The 21,042-nt window shown below is 44.0% G+C and overlaps 1 protein-coding gene across 1 annotated transcript in view; it reads right to left on the reverse strand.

The window, feature by feature from the left end:
• lcor (ligand dependent nuclear receptor corepressor) overlaps positions 1 to 21,042 on the reverse strand; it is a gene marked incomplete at its 3' end in the record, with an annotated part of 96,131 nt that overhangs the window by 42,099 nt on the left and 32,990 nt on the right. The window contains 1 exon segment of the mRNA XM_079264497.1: positions 8,471 to 8,536. Coding sequence (XP_079120623.1) covers positions 8,471 to 8,536 — 66 coding nt within the window.

Below are 21,042 nucleotides of genomic sequence, written 5' to 3' on the forward strand. Positions count from 1 at the left end.
AACGCTGAATTGAAACGACCCTTTCTGCCGCCACGGTCGGGAACACGTGAGAGTGAAATGCTGCAGCAGGGAAACACACCTGATGGCTGGAAACTCACCAGATACCACTTCGTCTGGCTCTAAAGGCAGCTCTGAAACTCATCCTGCTGCTCACTTCTTTCCTCTCAACTACAAATGTCTGGAAATTTCCATTCTTCTTTGTTGTACAGTTTTTTATCTTATTGCATTAATTTTTAAGTGAAGATCTAAAGGAAATATTGTATGAAGACAATACTGCTGTTAACAAAACACCTTTTTGTTTTATAAATAAATTTAGCTCGACTTGTGTTCATTTTGAGATAAACATTTTTTTTCCAAGAAGCCAGTTTTAATTCATCGTTGAATTCTACGCATAATGTGAATAATCCTGATCATTTCGCAGCACTGGTTAAAAACCAAGTCTAAACTACACTCAAAAAACAGTTAATTTGTTTTTTTTTAGATTTTTTAAGACTTTATTCAGATTTTTTTTTAAAAAAGACATCCTAAATCTGGCTTGTTCTCCTAAATAATGTTTGATGCGGTTGCATTGCAAACCGGCTGTTTAAAGGGAAAACTTTCCTCTCCGTTGTCTCCTCATGCAGCTCAGGATAGAAGCTTGAATCAAAGAGAAGATTTCTGCCAACCTGCTGGTTTCCTTCGCTCGACCATTCGTTTACTCAGTTGGTTAAATTGAACAAATGGGACTGATGTGGATCACATGATGGATTTGTTTTACTTGGACTGCAGTGGGCTGAACTGGACTGTCTGTCAAAGTTTGTTGGGATGAACGACTTTTCACAGAACTGGATGTAAAAATTGACTGAAATGAAGTGAATTAACATCAAATCATATAAAACTACTAAAATAACTAAACTGTACTTTCCTTGAGCTCAATCACACATTTAAAGTTAAGGCTGCAACTAACGATAATTTTATTAGTCAACTAATCTTTCAATTATTTTTTTGATTGTTCACGATTATTTCTGTCCCGCCCACCATCTGTGCTTCCAGTTGACGTAGCTCTTTTTACTGGTTCCAGTGTGTTTTACCCCACTCTCTCCATCTGCATAATATGAATATCTCCCTGATTCCCAGTCAGTCCCAACATAATGTCCTTTAGGAAGTTAAAAGAACGACTCCTGAACCAGTTGAATATTAAATTTAAGCTTAACAACTTACTACTAATTTATTTAGAAACATTTAAACTTAGCAATAGTGTCATATCCAAGCTGTACAGAATTTGCCTCAAAAGGAAAACTAAATAAATAAAATATTTTAATTTCTTAATTTTTGTAGAATTGCATTGAAATGATTCTTTACATCTAGAAAAAAACCTGTTTTGTAGGTAAACAAGGGCCAGAATCCTTTAAAACATTCCTGGATCCAAACGGTGATCCGGATCACCACCAAAATTAAATCACTTCTTCCTTTCCATATTTCCAATAACTCATGAAAATATGAAAATCTATCCATAACTTTCTGAGTTATCTTGAACACAAATAGATAAAACGGCGGTAAAAACAGAAGCTCTTTGGCAGAGGTAACAACAGCACATTACTCACACATACTCGCTAATGCTAACTTTAGCTAATGCTAACTTTGCGATCCGGAACGCTGGAAACCATGACTCCGGGGTGCTTTCCTTCCAGATGCTCATGCACGACTGTCGTGCTGCCATGGTACGCCGACTCTGCGTGGCATACGACACATTTCACCTGTTTGACACTTTATTTAGCTTGAAATATCCCCAAACTTTGGAAATAGGTTGCACCGCCGTCAGTTTCTTCTTCCTTGTTTAAACAAAATGACGATACTGCCCCCAGCACTTCCAGCGGTGCTTTGCGTCATTTGCTTGGTGTTTAGAGTTCTTCTACTGTCTGAAAACGTGGTTGGTAAATGGCGTTAAGTTGCCTGGTGCAGCGTTTTATGAGCTGTTACAGGCGTTTATAACGCGACGAGTTGACAATGAAATTTTGCATCGATATATTTTCATTGTCTTTGTCGAGAAATCGTTGCAGCCTTATTCAAAATAAAATCAATTGATTCATGAACAGAAACTGAACCTTATTCTGGATGTTAGCGCCGCTAACCGAATATTTACGGTACATTACCCGAGCCACGACTATCTGACTTTGTCTCTGCTCCAAGATAAAGAAACTAATTAATGAATGTCTGCTTCTGGACATTCTGAGCTCTCCTACCATCTCATCTCTTACCACACCCAACAGTAGCAACCCGGACTACACCACCTCCACCACTGCAAGAAGGCAGCAAATTAAGCCACTAGAAGGCAGGACCAAGCCACGCTGATCAGCCTCATTGATCGCTTGTAGAGAAGCTAAAAGTTGATAAAGACACCCGAGAGCTCGTCTCAGAAGACTGACATCAGTAAAGATCGCCGTTTCCGTCACAGTCCGGCTTCCTGTGAGCCACAGAGCAGATTTAGTTACCGCCCTCTCCCATCCTCCTTCTGTCTGCGGCAGTAATGAAAAGGTCACAGGTGAGCTGAGCTTCAGCGCTGCGGTTGTGCCACTTCCAACATCCCTAAGAAGACACCAATTAGCTTCCATCCCGCTGCTAGCTTGACCCCCTACTTCCACAGCTGTCAGTGTGTCCTTGTTTTCCTACATGATGGGGACCAGCTGACGGCACACCAGCTTATGGGGACTTCCTATAAATGTAGAGACCGTGATTGTGCCCCACCAGTAGAAAGGAACGTCTGAGGCTTAAAATTTAGGATTTAGTGTCAGGCTTCATGGGTCATGTTGGTGTGCATGGCTTTATGAATGAGCCACATTCATGAGCAAAAACAAAATTTTTGCATCCATCCAGCGGTCCATTGTTTCCAACTACACACCCCCAAAGCAGGAATGAAGAGGTTAAACTGGATTATAAAACATGTCCAGTTAGTGTGTCAAATCTCCACATTTTTACACATTTATTTAGTGGATGGTGCACCTTGTGGCATGTTAGTATTTCTTTTAAAGTTTATTATGTTGTTCATTTAATAATATGTTTTCATTTTAATTCTGCCATTTTATTCTTTAGCTGCCCCTTCACTGTTGTCTGGCATCCTGAACACTGGGCTTATCTGGACGAAGGGTAAAGGTACTTGGAATGCGGTGGAAAATCCCCGACAGTTAATACAAACCAGGCAGATGTGTGTTATTTAATGGATCAGTTTTCCATTCCTAGGTCACTGGTTCGATCCTTGGCTGGGGAGGGGTTTGGTCAGTGGCCTTTCTGTGTGGAATTTGCATGTTCTCCCCGTGTATGCGTGGGTTCTCTCTGGGTACTCCAGCTTCCTCCCACCGTCCAAAGACATGCATGATAGGTTAATTGGCCACTCTAAATTGCCCCTAGGAGTGAGTGTGAGTGGTTGTTCGTCTCTCTGTGTGGCCCTGCGATGGACTGGCGAGCTGTCCAGGGTGTACCCTGCCTGTCGCCCAAAGCCAGCTGGGATAGGCTCCAGCTTCCCCGCGACCCTGAATTGGAATAAGCGGTTCAGAAAATGAATGAATGAATGAATGAGTTTTCCATTCCAGTTTTTCTTTTTTGATTTTGTGAACACAGTTTAACACGACTGATGTTTGATCAGACGTTTGGATGTGAGCTGTCCACAATGAGGACAGGGAAAACCGTTCTCTTCTGCTAAATACTAGTGCAGCGCCACCTCTGGTGGGAATGGGGAGATATCATTCCCATGGTTTGGCTGGTTTGACCAAAGTGCAGCGTGAACACGATCCCGGTCCGCATGGATACACCCCCCTGCAGCTGGGCCGAGTCCCCAACCGGACCGAGTCTAGCGGACTTTCCTGATGTGAATGCAGCCTTAAACTGCTCCAGGGAGCTGGAGGATCTAACAGAGAGGTCTTAAATTGGGCTCTATAAGTCACAGAGAGCCAGTGAAAGGAGGCCAGTAGAGGAGTGATGTGCTCCCATCGCTTAGTTTTAGTCGAGAGACGGGCTGCAGCATTCACAAAGCTTAAAGGTAGAGTATGTAAGATTTTCAATATTTTCAAAATAAATTAACTAAAAAAATAACTACAATCATAATTCGATAGTTTTTTTTAAACATGTAGGTTTCAGTTTAATTAATGACAAAGACCCTTCTTGAATGTTTTCTGACCAGTAAAAAAAAAAAAAGTACTTTTTTTCCACCAGTAGGGGGAGTAAAAGCCCATTTATTGCAGAGCGGCTCTGAGCTACAGCTCACTAGCGATTCCTGCCCTCATTGGAGCTGGCAAGGAAGAGGGGTGAGGGGGGAGTTTTGCTCATTACTGCCAACCTGTGGTCGTTGTGGAGGTAGCAGTTTTGTGGTTTTGCACACGACCTAGTGTTTGCCACCTGGTGGTGGAAAGAATCAACAAAATTAACAAAGCTGTATATATGACTAGTTAATTTAAATATGTAGCTGCAAAAACATTTGCTGGTCGTATCACTTTGTGACTTTGTAGACTGGTCTAAGCATTTCTGACACTGCTTGGCTCAAATGAAACTCTTCCCAGCAGCATGTCTTCCATGTGACACATTCAAGTCGAGGAGTCCAGCTTATGAGACCGCCACGCCTTTTGTCGCCAACTTTTATGCATAAAAAAGATTTAAATTAATGTTGTTAAAAATGAAAAAGTAAAGTTGCACAGAAAGTTTGTTTTAAACCAGCAGACTTCTTATGTGAAATTAAAAACCTCCCCCTGCCGTTACACCAGGGCTTTCTAACACTTTTTTTTTTAATTTAATAATTAGTTTTTTATTTTTTAAAATCAATATTATTTTATTTTATTATCATGCAGTTTATTTACATACAACTGTGGCAGAAATAGGAGAAATGAAAGCAATGTAATATAAAGAAATCCCAAAATTTATCACAATTTTCTTCTGGAAAAAAGCATTTCTTATTAAAACTTCTTTTGTCTTAATTAATAAAAAATAATTGAAATGAAAGCTGTTTTTTCTGGTACTGTGTTCACTTTTTGCTTTAAAGGCTTGATTAAAACAATAAATAGTAAGTATATCTTTAAAATAAAAATTTAACTAAAACCAAAATATTAAGTCATTGAAAATACAAATTTTCATTAAACTGTTTTATGAAAACGCCAAAAAGAATCAATTATCCACAAACAAACCGTTCATAATGACTAAATTAAGCTAAATTAAACTTATAATAAATAATAAAATAAAGAGTCTTTTTGGGAACTGCAAAATCACGGACTGAAAGTTTGACTCCCTTTCAGTAACACCTGCAAAACAACCAATGGGGCTGAATTTAGATTAATCCTGAAAGGTGTGTGCATGTGTGTGTGTGTGTGTGTGAATGTGTGTGTATTAGTGTGTGTATGTGTGTATGTGTGTGTATTAGTGTGTGTGTGTGTGTGTGTGTGTGTGTACGTGTGTGTATGTGTGTGTATGTGTGTTCAATTGCTTTGGGAACATTTGGGCACCCTCTAAATTCCTTTTTCTAAAAGGATGGATGGGGGTGAGGGGGGGGGTATTTTCTCTTTTCTAATTTGTGTTTCCTTGTTTTTGTTTGTGGGAAGAATCAGTAAAGAAACATGGAAATGTTTCCAGCCTGAATAAATGAATGCAGAAGATATCGGAAACAGAAATGTGGTTCAAACGGGTTAAATCTGAGCAACGTAACAGGATCACAAACCTGGATCTGCACATGCGAGTGTGTACACCTCAGCAACGTGTGTGTGTTTGTTGTTTACTGAGGACACACACAGTGAGATATAAATAGGACAACCAGAGTCCTACCAGAGGAAAAAGAAAAGATCAAAACGATCAGTGTGTTTCGGGAGCTCTGGGAAATGAAGGGAATTACATTTAACGGTGACTTAAGACCTCCAGAGAGTAAAAAATATCCGGACAAGAAACACTTTTATACAAAAAGTTTAAAAAATGTAATTTTGTGTTTTTCTACTGCTGTTCTTCCAGTGTGTGTTGCCCCAGCCTCATTGGTTTGTGTGTGTGCAGAAATGTAATGCATGAGTGAAAATGACATGCCCGAAATATTCTAAAAATGCCTTAAGTTGGTGGGGGATGGGTCACATGACTGTGGTCGGCCATGTTGACCTTGTTTCTGAGAGAGGGAGACGGAGCAAGCTGGTGTTCAGTGGTGCAAATCAAATCCATATTCAGTGCAGGAAGCTGTTCAGTTTGGAATAACAGAGACTGAAACTTCTTTCTAGTGCTGCGAACCACAAAACAACATAAAACCAGCTCAGGATGCTAATCAGGAAGGAACAGACGCAGAGTTCAGCAGACTGCGTGTCTGACTTCATCCAAACCAAACGACAGTGGATCCTTTCATTCTCAGACAGAGTTCCTCCGTTTCATCAACGTTCTGCACAGAAGGGAACTAAACAGCTTCATAGCAGAACTCCACCTGCTCCGTAGAAACACAAGTCACGACCGTCGGCCACAAAGGAACAGATGAATTCATCTCTGATGATTTCTCATCTCTGTCGACTTCTCATCTCTGTCGACTTCTCATCCCTGTCGACTTCTCATCTCTGATGACTTCTCATCCCTGTCGACTTCTCATCCCTGTCGACTTCTCATCCCTGTCGACTTCTCATCCCTGTCGACTTCTCATCCCTGTCGACTTCTCATCTCTGTCGACTTCTCATCTCTGTCGACTTCTCATCCCTGTCGACTTCTCATCTCTGTCGACTTCTCATCCCTGTCGACTTCTCATCTCTGTCGACTTCTCATCTCTGTCGACTTCTCATCTCTGACGACTTCTCATCTCTGACGACTTCTCATCTCTGACGACTTCTCATCTCTGACGACTTCTCATCTCTGTCGACTTCTCATCTCTGTCGACTTCTCATCTCTGTCGACTTCTCATCCCTGTCGACTTCTCATCTCTGTCGACTTCTCATCTCTGTCGACTTCTCATCTCTGACGACTTCTCATCTCTGATGACTTCTCATCTCTGATGACTTCTCATCCCTGATGACTTCTCATCTCTGTCGACTTCTCATCTCTGTCGACTTCTCATCTCTGACGACTTCTCATCTCTGTCGACTTCTCATCTCTGTCGACTTCTCATCTCTGACGACTTCTCATCTCTGACGACTTCTCATCTCTGACGACTTCTCATCCCTGATGACTTCTCATCCCTGATGACTTCTCATCTCTGTCGACTTCTCATCTCTGTCGACTTCTCATCTCTGATGACTTCTCATCTCTGATGACTTCTCATCCCTGATGACTTCTCATCTCTGTCGACTTCTCATCTCTGTCGACTTCTCATCTCTGATGACTTCTCATCTCTGATGACTTCTCATCCCTGATGACTTCTCATCCCTGATGACTTCTCATCTCTGTCGACTTCTCATCTCTGATGACTTCTCATCTCTGATGACTTCTCATCCCTGATGACTTCTCATCCCTGTCGACTTCTCATCTCTGATGACTTCTCATCCCTGTCGACTTCTCATCTCTGTCGACTTCTCATCCCTGTCGACTTCTCATCTCTGTCGACTTCTCATCTCTGACGACTTCTCATCTCTGACGACTTCTCATCCCTGTCGACTTCTCATCCCTGTCGACTTCTCATCTCTGATGACTTCTCATCCCTGTCGACTTCTCATCTCTGTCGACTTCTCATCTCTATCGACTTCTCATCTCTGATGACTTCTCATCCCTGTCGACTTCTCATCTCTGTCGACTTCTCATCTCTGATGACTTCTCATCCCTGTCGACTTCTCATCTCTGATGACTTCTCATCCCTGTCGACTTCTCATCTCTGATGACTTCTCATCCCTGTCGACTTCTCATCTCTGATGACTTCTCATCCCTGATGACTTCTCACAGCTGACATGAATACGACAAATCACAGCCAGCCCATAAAATCATGTGCGTACAGAGAAGACCCGGTCCGTCTTTAACTATGAGACGCCTCCACCAGGAGGAGTTGACGTGTGAAATTAGCTGAAGTTAAAAGACAGCAGCGCTGAGCCAGTCGTGCTCTGACAGCGAATCCCACCTGACCGCTGCTTTTCAGACTCGGTTCTGTGGTTCTGCAGCTCATCGTGAACCCGACCGTCTCACACAAACAGCATCAGGTTCTGCTTACTCAGCAGAAACAGCGACCCCTGTCACTCCTCCAAGCTGCACCAGGAAACCGTTGGAAGTGGCGTTTGCAGCGACAAGCGTCTTTAATCTCCAGAGTGGAGACGCTGGTCTGACGCTCAACACAAAGCTGGACTCACGACGACACAGAAAGGTCTCCAGGACCGGGAAAGACCTGGTTCCAGTCCTGCTCTGATCCAACCATAACGTGATCTGTTGTTGTTTACACGTTTGGCTCGACATCGTCAATGCATCTGTTTAGATTAACTCTGAATGACTCGAGATCCTGCTTTTCATTGCGATTATTCTTGTTGTTTACAGATGTGTTTACCATGATGTGCTTGTTTGTGTGTTGTTGCATGTTTACCTCGGAAAAGCGTGATATCCTTGACTAGTCTCGGCCCAAACAAGCCCTCCAAGATGCTTTCAAAGCCTGCAAAGAAAACAAGGAAAGAAAAGAAACAGATGAAGAGGGCAATTTTTTAAAAAACACGACACAAATGAAAACAAACAAACATGCCGTCACACACAGTTCAGGAACTTAAAATGCATTTTTATTAAACACAAACAAACATTTTTTATGTGACTGGAGGAACAGAATGTTTTTCCCCACAGGGCCAATTATTTTCGCTGAAGCAGACCTTATACACGTCTCACCCAGCTTCGAACAATATAAACAAATATTTTAATTAATAGTAACATATAAATAAATAAACAGAATAATTTAAATAAATACATAAAAATGGATCCGTTCAGATTTTTCCATCATGCTGTAAATAAAGAAATATGTTTCTGACATATGTTCAGACAATGATGTGGAAGCTTTTAGGTGACACACACAAGGATGTAAGAGCATAAAAACAAAGGCCTTTCAAACTGCAAACACACACACACACACACACACACACACACAAAGGCGCATAGAAAATCCACGAGACAAAATGACTACACTTATTCTGCACATGCACATTATATGCACAAGTCTTATGGTGTGTATATATATATATATGAATATATATATATATATATATATATATATATATATATATATATATATATATATATATATATATATATGTTCTTTATCCATCTAAATGTATTTTTTTCTTCTGAGCTCTTAAAGCAAATTAGCTTTTTACCTCTGATACACTGAGCTAAAGCAACTGACTTTTTTTATTAACTGTAAATACGCTCAATCGACTGTTGCTTAGCAACACCATACAGGGAAACATAAATACATATTGTAATTTCCAACCTGAGTCCCCCTCCCCCTTTTCTCTCCACCCCCACCTCGTCCTCCGTTAAATGGAAATGGAGGCAGACGGAGAGAAACCAAGACAAAGACGTGTGTGTGTGTGTGTGTGTGTGTGTGTGTGTGAGAAAATGTGCATTTCAAGCATAAAAAGGGAAGGTTAAAAGGCCACGTACGAGTGCGCGCACACACACATGCACACACACGCATGTGCACAAATAGTTCAAGTGTAGCCACTTCTCAGCACTAGAGGTGAACGCCTGAGGCCACTACAGGAATAAACAAGATTGATAAACCAGAGCTGGAATAGAAATGTGTTTGTCTGTTATAAAATCGTTACAGTCAAGCTCACAACAGCACACACACACACACACACACACACACACACACACACACACACACACACAGAAGCCAGCCATAGGAAGGAGGTCAGAGATTCAAGGACTGCAGCAGCATTTTTAGAAGTTTCCGACCAACAAGTCGCTGCCGGAGTGTGTGGCTGGAATCTGCTTCGCTCTCTCAGCGACACTTATCTTGTTTTGCTGTAATGACTGCAGGATATGAGACAATTACATCCCATTAGAGCTTTGGTGATGTCATGGCTTTGTTGTTTGGACGCTGAACCTAAACACAGCATCAGCTCTACATTGTTAAACTGCGTTTTATGTGGATGATTTACTGAAGCCAAGAAGCTTCATATTAATATTAATGGAAGGGAGACGAGCTCTCCACTTGTGTTCCATATCTGCAGCTCTGCCAGTACAGACGGAGTCTGTAGGTGGGAAAATACAGGTAAATTTCTGTTCATCGAGTCGATACGGGCCCGTTCCAGTGCAGGCTGGTGGGGGGGGGCAGCCTGTCCCGGTAGTTACCAGGATCCATCCTGGACACAGGAAGTCCGTCTGGACTAAAACTTGACAGTCAGGTCTTGGTGAGATCCAGCTGGTTCTCCAGCAGTCGTGTTGACTTGCTTTGTAAGTGTAAAAACTGCATCCTAACTGTACGTATTACCTCAGCTGGATGACAACACTCCCGTGTGTGTGTGTGTGTGTGTGTGTGTGTGTGTGTTGTTCCTAATAAAGCGTCGTAACCCCGCTGGCTCTCCTTTCATCTCCAGTCAGGTTGGGATTCAGAGATCATGTGTGTGTGTGTGTGTGTGTGTGTGTGTCTTCATTCACGTGCCTTTTTGCATAACACACTGGCAGAACCCCAGATGCACAGTGTGTGTGTGTGTGTGTGTGTGTGTGTGTGTGGTCTCTTTCTGCCATGTGTGCATGCTTTTGGGCCGTGAGTGTGTTCTCTAGCTGACCTACATTTCGGGTGCTTTTTGCCCATGGATCTAGAGACTCTGTCACCGTTATCTCATCGAGCCAATCACATCCCTGATCCGGTCTGTCCAATCACAGCGCTAGCCTTGCAGGGGAGGCATCTACTGTACACGGCCTGCTGCTGGAGATGCGTCTGAACAAAAAGCCGACTTCCCTCTGCAGCTCTGCACACCTGGTTGTTCCTCCTGACTAGAAGAAGAGTTGCCGCTCTGTAAAAACTCTTTGAAGCTTTAGTTTCTAGTTATCAAAGCCGCCTTCATGGGTTGCATGAATCTCGTATGTTTAAGGGAATCTGTGTTTTTCAACGTTTGTGAGAAAAAAGAGCAGTAAGGAAGAGGACACGTGTGTGTGTCGTTATGTGCATGTACAGCAACACACACAGTTTGTGTGTTTATCTCAAGGAAAACACAACTGATTTGTTCCTGACACGTTAGACATCGTCATTCTGGAGGCACTCGGATCAGATGCTGCCGCTTCCAAACTGAAGCGAGATGTCAGGTGGTATAAACATCGTCCCTTTCCACCCAACACGTCGGCAAACCCAGAGCGGGTTCTCCGCGAGCGGGAAGAGTTAAAGCGGGAAGGTGATGAGTTCCAACAAACGGGTCAAACCATCCGGTCGCATTCCTCTGCTTCGCGATAAAACGTGTCGCTGTGCAGGGGGGGCTCACCTGCCTGGCGAGGAGGTCATGTAGAACCGGGAGATGTGATGCTGGCATGACGGTGGCATGACGCTGGCGTGATGCTGGCATGATGGTGGCATGACGGTGGGATGACGGTGGCATGACGCTGGCGTGACGCTGGCATGATGGTGGCATGACGGTGGGATGACGGTGGCATGACGCTGGCGTGACGCTGGCATGATGGTGGCATGGCCAATACGGCATCATTTATGGACAGTTTGTCAGATAAACAAGCATGATTGAGTTTTCCAGCCTTCAGATGTAACGTCTGTAACCACTGAGGACCAGATCAGCACCCGGAGGAAAGGTCATGTCGGTGCAGAAAACCCGACATGATTTAAAAGCAGGCGACCAGATGGACGACTGTCGGAGAGGAAATCTAAATGAAGTCCGAAATGTCATCATCTAATCATATAATCTGTAGGTCAAAGTGACCCTTGGTGCAGGTAAAGCCCCCGCTGCCTCGGCGGGAACGTGGCTTCGGGGAAATGCAGCGAGTGCAGCTGTGGAATAAATAAAAACTGAACAAATAAAGAACCGTCGTGCTGCTGCTTCACCGCTTCCGTCTGCAGAGCACGCCTGCCAATCCACACAGGCACACATGGAAACAGCATTTCTCCCGTTTCTAGCAGCTGTGGGAGTAACTGGACACCACAGGAAGGGAAGGGGGGGGGGGGGGGGGGGGGGGGGGCAGCGATGTTTGGACCACTAGATGTAAGCTACTGTATGTAAAATGCTGCATGAGCCTCAATAATTAATACGACTAAAGAACTTAGAAGACTTTCTCCACAGCTTCCTGTTCACATGCGAACTTCTCCTCCGTCGTATGTCTGGAGAAACTCTGAGCTCAGAGTCTGCAGACCGACTTCCAGCCTGCTCTGTGGGGGCTTCATGCCCCTGTGGGTTCCCTCCGGCATCAGCAGGACTAAAGACCAGAGTCCTGGCTGGTCAGCCGCAGGTCAAGTGTCCCAAACTGCAGCGTTCTCTGCTGCACGCACGGGTCGAAGCTCCCGCCGCTGTCCGCCGCATCAGAAGATGAAAAACAGCATCAGCTGCGGTTTCAAACTTAGATATTCCAGCAAAATGACGATTTTATAGTTAAATAGTTGTAAAATGGCATGAAGTGAGCCCTCCCAGCAGCTGGAGGCTAAAACAAACTTCCAGCAGTAAATGTGGTTAAAACCCTCTAAATGGAAGACGCTTTCCTTGGTTGTTTCCGTCCTTTTGCTGCTGCACTCCTCTCTGCTTCAACAAACAAGCCATGAATAAATATTGTGTTTGTGGGTTTTATTCCGACGCCAGCTGAGCGCGGTGGAGCAGGGAAAACACTAGAGAGCCTCATCATCTCACAAGGAAACCCAGCTGAAGTTCCCCCTGCTGCCGTCTGCAGCACCTGCTGGACTGAAGACATCAACCCAGAATGTCAGCAGACAAACACCGTAAAGCAGAACAACATGAAGGCAGCAGCTGATGCTTCAGGCAGGAAAGTTTTTCACTAATAAAACTGATTGTGACAAAAGCTCTTCCACACAATCTGACGAAACTAAATCCTGCAGAGACGTGTCTGATCCCTGCAGCCAGAGCCGTCCGATTAGCTGCAGCAGCGATCCAGCATCACACACACACACTCTGACCCTGACTGTAACCTCCATGCAGGAAAACACCTAATCCTCTCCGGAGACAACGAGAGACACGGCGAGGTGACTCGGATTGGAAATGACACGGGACGTCACATGACCCGTCATCAAGCAGAAGCGCCGCAGCAGAAAGTCACTCATCTGGGTTTTCCACAAATGTTCCAAACCTCACAAGAGATACAGCATGTCGAATCCATGATGAGCGGAGCGTCATCTGGGTTCTGCTCCTCCTCCTCCTCCTCATCATCATCAGGCAGCCGCTTCGACAGGATCCAGAGCAGCACGAAGCCCCGACGTGTCCGAACGCGCTCAGGATTCAGTCGCACGCATCCAACACCTCACCGATTCCTGACGCTTTTCCTCCCCAGTTGTCCACGGCAACGCTTTTCCTCCCCGGTTGTCCACGGCAACGCTTTTCCTCCCCGGTTGTCCACGGCAACGCTTTTCCTCCCCGGTTGTCCACGGCAACGCTTTTCCTCCCCGGTTGTCCACGGCAACACTTTTCCTCCCCGGTTGTCCACGGCAACACTTTTCCTCCCCGGTTGTCCACGGCAACACTTTTCCTCCCCGGTTGTCCACGGCAACGCTTTTCCTCCCCGGTTGTCCACGGCAACGCTTTTCCTCCCCGGTTGTCCACGGCAACACTTTTCCTCCCCGGTTGTCCACGGCAACACTTTTCCTCCCCGGTTGTCCACGGCAACACTTTTCCTCCCCGGTTGTCCACGGCAACACTTTTCCTCCCCGGTTGTCCACGGCAACACTTTTCCTCCCCGGTTGTCCACGGCAACACTTTTCCTCCCCGGTTGTCCACGGCAACGCTTTTCCTCCCCGGTTGTCCACGGCAACGCTTTTCCTCCCCGGTTGTCCACGGCAACGCTTTTCCTCCCCAGTTGTCCACGGCAATGCTTTTCCTCCCCGGTTGTCCACGGCAACGCTTTTCCTCCCCGGTTGTCCACGGCAACGCTTTTCCTCCCCGGTTGTCCACGGCAACACTTTTCCTCCCCAGTTGTCCACGGCAACGCTTTTCCTACCCAGTTGTCCACGGCAACGCTTTTCCTACCCAGTTGTCCACGGCAACACTTTTCCTCCCCGGTTGTCTTTCCTCCCCGGTTGTCCACGGCAACACTTTTCCTCCCCAGTTGTCCACGGCAACACTTTTCCTACGCGGTTGTCCGCGGCAACATAACCTCCATAAGATGTTCATGAACTGTGCGCTACGCTGGCTGTGTGCATGGTTCCTCACCAGGCAGAGCCAAGGTCAGGGAGGTCACGGAGGTCATGGAGGTCACGGAGGTGCTGCAGAAGCGCTGACTGTTTACTGTTTACCCATCATACCATGACTTTGGTTTACATTCTGTAAATAAAGACGCTTCTTCGAGCCATCACCCTCACATACTTCAAGCTAACAACCAAACTTCAGAATCTTCTCATTTTATTATTTATTTCCAGTTTTTATGCGATTAATTTGAACCTTCTGCTACATTTTATGTTTTATTAACTGTTCTCCCTTCTGCTTACTGTCTGTTTTCTTCTGCGCTTGTTTTTATGCATCTTTTTAATGTAAAAACGTTTATTTTGAGTGTTTTCACCCTAAAATCCCAAAGTTCGATCACGCAGAGATCTGGTGAATGAATTCATATAATTCCAATGATTGTTTTATTTTAATGGATCTTTATTTTGTGTGGGTTATTTAACCGTTTCAGGAATTTGTTTGGTTTGTTTTCTGATTGAACTTTCCAGTAGAAACATCTGGAACACACAGATCTTGCAGGGTTTCATCTGCCTCCGTGTGCGGCGCTGAAGTCCGGTTCTGGCTGGAACTGGACCCGCTCGGGGCGGGAAGCAGGCACACCTGCAGCTCCAGAGCTTCCGCCATGCCGCCATGGTTTTTGTCTCAGTGTTTTCACTCGTAGTTTTTGAATGAAAAGTAGAAATAAAGTTTGACTGATTTGGATCTGAGCAGCTGATCTGGTCCGGTTCTTCCTCCATGTTACTACTATCTGACTTGTTTCGGAGGATGCGTGGGAATATTCTGCCGTCAGTTTGGTCGGATGATGCCTTCACTAACAGCCGGATAGAGTTCAGCGCTTCAGAGGGGACGTGCGGGCAGGAGGGGGGGTTGATGGGAACTGACAGAACTGCAGGGATGGAAGGTTTAAATGAAAACAAAATAAAATCACAGCATTTTTCAGATGTTCGATTCTGTAAAGTGAAAGAAAATCCTTTTGGGGATGGAAAATGTTAATGTAGGATTAGTGCTAGTTGCAATAAGCAGACTTTTAGGTTGTTCACTTTGTGAGGACTCTAATCCCCAATCACTCACCCCCCCCCCCCCCCCCCACACACACACACACACTGTCCTTCCTCACATTAATAAGCACACTGTGTGTTTTCAGCCCTCTCTCTGCAACACACTCATTTACACTTTTAACAACATTAATTCACCATATTTCAGGCCAAATGCAGTTTGTGGACTTGATGTCGTGCTTCAGATTTGCGGGACGTGAGAGAGGTAAAAGAGAGCGAGAGCGAGCGAGCGAGCAGTGATTCTCTGCAGAGGAAGATCAAGTCAATCCTTTTCTCTCTGCAGGAAAACAAACTTCACACACGCTGGAATCATTTTCTGTGTCTGCGCAAAGAACAAACACAAATATAAAAAGCTTATTTAACAAGAGGCGCCAGCACCTCGACACGCATCGTGTGTTTTCACACACACACACGGGCGTGTAGGTGTGTTTGCGCATGAGTGGGTGTGTGTCCAGGAGACGAGAGCAGAATGAATAAAACAAACAGGTGTGTGATTGGCTGAAGAGGCGCTGAAGCACAAAGACTCCAACAACCCAGAGATTCTGATCAATTCTGCAGAAATTCTGATCAATTCTGCAAAAATTCTGATCAATTCTGCAGAAATTCTGATCAATTCTGCAAAAATTCTGATCAATTCTGCAAAAATTCAGATCAATTCTGCAAAAATTCTGATAAATTCTGATCAATTCTGCAGAAATTCTGATCAATTCTGCAAAAATTCTGATCAATTCTGCAAAAATTCTGATCAATTCTGCAGATATTCTGATCAATTCTGCAGATATTCTGATCAATTCTGCAAAAATTCAGATCAATTCTGCAGAAATTCTGATCAATTCTGCAGAAATTCTGATCAATTCTGCAAAAAGTCTGATCGATTCTGCAAAAATTCTGATCAATTCTGCAGAAATTCTGATCAATTCTGCAGATATTCTGATCAATTCTGCAGAAATTCTGATCAATTCTGCAGAAATTCTGATCAATTCTGCAGAAATTCTGATCAATTCTGCAAAAATTCTGATAAATTCTGATCAATTCTGCAGAAATTCTGATCAATTCTGCAGAAATTCTGATCAATTCTGCAGAAATTCTGATCAATTCTGCAGAAATTCTGATCAATTCTGCAGATATTCTGATCAATTCTGCAGATATTCTGATCAATTCTGCAAAAATTCTGATCAATTCTGCAGAAATTCTGATCAATTCTGCAGAAATTCTGATCAATTCTGCAAAAAGTCTGATCGATTCTGCAAAAATTCTGATCAATTCTGCAGAAATTCTGATCAATTCTGCAGAAATTCTGATCAATTCTGCAAAAAGTCTGATTGATTCTGCAAAAATTCTGATCAATTCTGCAGAAATTCTGATCAATTCTGCAGAAATTCTGATCAATTCTGCAGATATTCTGATCAATTCTGCAGATATTCTGATGGATTCTGCAGAAATTTTGACCTTCGGGTCTGAACGAAGACACAAAGCGTTCACGGCTCGAGTCCGAGCTCGTCTGGTTGCTGGAAACTTCTGTCCCATCAGGTGCTTTTCCTGCTTCCTCGGTCTGCAAACATCCACCTGCCGAGGGGTTCATCCCCCACAGGTCCTTCCACGCCGAGCTGTTTTCTTCTTTCTCTGACTTTAGCTGTGAAAATGTTGGGAAACGTTTCAGCCTGAAGACGGAGAACTGCTGCTTTTATTCCCCGTTTGCTTCAGTCTGGTCTGCATCGCCGCTTACTTTCAGATCATTTGACTTCTGAATGACTTTTTAATTATTTAGGAAAGAAAATAAATGATAAAACAGAAACTAAACTAAAATTATTCAGACATAAATAAAGTTGTTTTTAAACTTTTAACCCATAAACTTCACCAAACAGGCCGAAGCCAGAGTGAAAGCGTGTTCCTGTCAGAGGAACGTCTCTGCTGTCCTTCAACACGTTTCTGCTTTTCCCTCCACCGAAAACGCAACATTCTTCATTTACTTTCAGCCTTTTAAAGTGGTTTTATCTGAAAATAAAACCAGGATGTAAAATACAAACTATGCAGGAAAAGTTGGAATAGTTTAATCATTTATCTGAATAAGAAATAATCTTATTAATAAAATAAAACTTCAGAAACAAATTTGCTTTTTATTTCTTTACTTTGGTCTGATCTGCTTCTGCTCATATTTTCATTATTCGGGTCCGAGCTAGACGAAGAATAATGTTAATTTATTATTATTATTATTATTATTAATTTGACTTTTATTATTTATTACATTTATTTGACTTTTGAAGTTTTTTATTTAACATGTTTTTTAATAAAAGCATAAATAAATGAGATGATTTGTTGCATTTGCATCACAAACAGAAACGTGATCATTTAGAGATGCTGCCTGAAATGAAGCGCGCCGGACTGATGCTGCAGAAATGTTGATTTTATTTTTTTTTTTTTTCCTGCTTTTCCACTGAAAAGTCACATTTTTTTATTCTTTTACATTTCTGGAATTTTTTCCTCTTTTTTCTTCTAACTCCTTTTTTTTTTTTTTTTTTTTAATCCGGTAACGTTTTACAGATCTGTCAGCGTTTCAATTAGATTAACCGCCGTGACACACACACACGCACACACGCACACACACACACACACACACACACACACACACCTCATCCAACGTACAAATGAGGCAGATTTGGGTTTATCGCCCCCCCCCCCCCGGTGTGCTGGGGGGGCTGGACTTGGGCTCAGATGGGTGTGGTGAGGATGCTCTACATCTATTCTACATTTCCGCAGCCAATCAAATGTCTCCCTGGGAGGAAAGGAAAAAAAATTGTCCCAATTAGTGGACTAAGTAGCTAATTATTTCATTATGTGGAGGAGAGCAGGAAGGAGGATGACGATGTGCTTCCTTTCATCCTCTCAGCTCCAACCTGGAAGCATCACATCCTACCTGTACAATTCTCTCCTTTCTCTACTTCAGTTTCAACCTCCAGCACAGAGCAGCGCTTCCCCCCAGCACCTCCTTCCAGCAGCAAGGAGGAGCAGGAGAAATGCTAACAAGAAGCTAATTGAAAACAATTAAAGGAGCGATGTGGAGCTGATGTCTGTGCAAATGATGGAGTACTTAAACCAGAGGGATGTTGGGGGGTGGGCGCGTACTGTTGACCAGCTTTGTATCAAAGAATGGGAGTGGCACTGTGTGTGTTTCTGTATTCTCAGCCAATTAGCTCGCCTGCTGGGGAGGGAACAGCGGAGTGCGATGCGGACAAAAGGCGGGTTTTCCTTCCAGATTCCCACAACTAAAACCAGACCGCACTCCGAACCTGCCGAGTCAAACCAGGCAAAAAAGTCATTTACATCCAGGCAGACATCCGCCCGCCACCTCCTTCTCAGGAGGTTAAATACCGCCGTTTGCTCAGAGGAAAGAAACAGGCAGAGGGATGTGCATCAGCGGCGGCATCGGTATGCCACCTCATACCGAAACAGCTTTTCATGTCTGGTACGGTATAAAGCCGTCTAAACATCAGGTAAAAGACTGACGCAACACGGTACGCAGGAAGCCGTTTCAGGGGGGACCATTTTCACTGCTGCACCACTAAACCTGCAGCTCAGCAGTCGTCTGCCTTCCTGATAGTCGGTGGTTCAATTCCCGGCTCATTGCCAGACCCTCGTTGCGTCCCGACGTGATGGAGCAAAGCTCTGAGTCAATGAAACACAGAGAGGCGTGTGTGAACAGCGAAGGTGACGGCAGGGTTGGAGCGCTCTGATTGGCCCAGATGGCTGGAAAAGCAGGATATCGGTGCAGTCCGTTAAACATTCCCCAAAGAACCGGACGTTTCGAGCAGATGCAGGAGGAACTGAATCAGAAGAGCTGGTCCGAGCGCAACCTGAAGCCAGACCACCGAGACGGCAGGGGGGTGCAGGAGGGGAACCGCCGATGTTGGCCAAACTGTAAAGTCAAACTAAACAGGAAAAGGGTGGAGACTGCAGGTAGTTATTACATGTTTCTGTCACACATCTGCAGCAAAACCAGTCCTCTGCTTCCTGTTCATCCGCACGACTTCGTGTTCGAGCTACGGAGGTTTTTTTCTTTAGTTTACTTCGGGATCTCACCGTGGCTCACAGCCTCGCGGGGTCAAACTTCTGACTTTAATCCAACAAAGTGTCCTTTAGTTTCTCTTATTTACGCTGATTAAAGAGGTGAGACCTGATGACTCCGACTCTGTATGCAGCACTTTAACATGAAAAAGAAAAAGGAGGGCTGTAAATAATTACAAGTCTTTGATTTGGCTGGATGGAGGATGAAACGGGTCAATGCCTCGGCTGTTTGCCGTGGCTTCGGATGAGACTTCTGCACAAGAACAACACCCTGAGACGTTACTGTCAACACAAAGCCTAAACATTAAATAATGATAACCGTCTTCACATTTTGCACTCGTGAAAGAGAGTAATTACATTTTTATTAATTCTTAATTTTCTTTTTTTGGCCTTTGATCCCAACTCTGCTGACAGTAAAAACATGCAATCTTCTCTCCTTCTCTGGTGAAAAGGCCAAGAGTCTCTCATTTCTATGGCTGACACATGTTCTTCTTTACATGACTGTAAACACCTTTTATTACGGCACAAGGTCGCAAAAACTGGCAGGAAAATGGAGACAGAATAGAACTGTGACAGAGAGGGAGAGAAGAAGTGAATCGCAGACAGCATTGTGATGTGTGAAGAGCTGGGTTACGTTTCCCCGCTTCAGAAACATCTCTTTCATTTCTTTTCAAGCAGAGGAACAAATTATTGAGCCAGAAATGAAAAGAATCTAAACTGTTGGGCTGGAGGAGGTGTGCAGGGAGAACAATGCAGAGGAAAAAGGTTTGAAACTCTTAGAATCAAAGGACTGAAACTGCTTCATACTGGCCTTGAATGGATCCTCGGCTTTGTGCTTTGGTTTTAGTTCGACATGATTTCTGGGTCTGATGAAGATTCAAGTCGCATGAAGTCAGAACAGAGTTCAGAGGTCACGCAGCAAAGAACAACTCTAAGCTCGTTTTATCGTCTTCCAATACCGGGTTGGACCTCTTTTCCCGACAGAACCGCCTTCAGTCCTGGTGTCACAGGTCCAACATGGTGGAAACGTTCCTGCACACTGACATGAGGCATCACAATGTTGCTGCAGATCCTTGATGAAAATCTCCCGTTCCACACAAGCAGCAACCTTCGGCGGTTAAAAGTGAAGCTGATGCGGAAGTGCATAAACCTGCAGTTCCCCCTTCATCCTCTAGGGGCTGCAATACAGAGGAAATCCCCATAGACTCCCATGTTAAAAAGACCAACTGCATAGCAGAAATAAACATGTTTACAGCCGAAATAAACACGTTTACAGCCGAAATAAACACGTTAACAGCCGAAATAAACACGTTAACAGCAGAAATAAACATGTTTACACAAAAATAAACATGTTTACAGCAGAAATAAACATGTTTACAGCAAAAATAAACATGTCTGGTTCACAGCCTGGTTCAAACCTCGCCCGTTTTAAAGTAATTTAATCTCGAAGTTTGGCATATTTAGGGGCGTGTCCTTTTGATTGACAGGTACCCGATCTCCTACTTCAAGTCAGAAGAACGTAGAACAACCGCGGTTTTTAGCCGGTTAACAACGTGACTTAGCTTTAGCCCGCTAACCTCCGTTAGCTGGTTAGCTCCCGTTATCTCTGGGTTAGCTCAGTTAGCTCTTAGCTACAGAAAGCTCGAAGTTCGCTCGATGTCAATCATTCA

This window comes from Telmatherina bonti (genome assembly GCF_933228915.1).
Source record: "Telmatherina bonti genome assembly, chromosome: 3".
In the NCBI taxonomy this organism is placed as follows: domain Eukaryota; kingdom Metazoa; phylum Chordata; class Actinopteri; order Atheriniformes; family Telmatherinidae; genus Telmatherina; species Telmatherina bonti.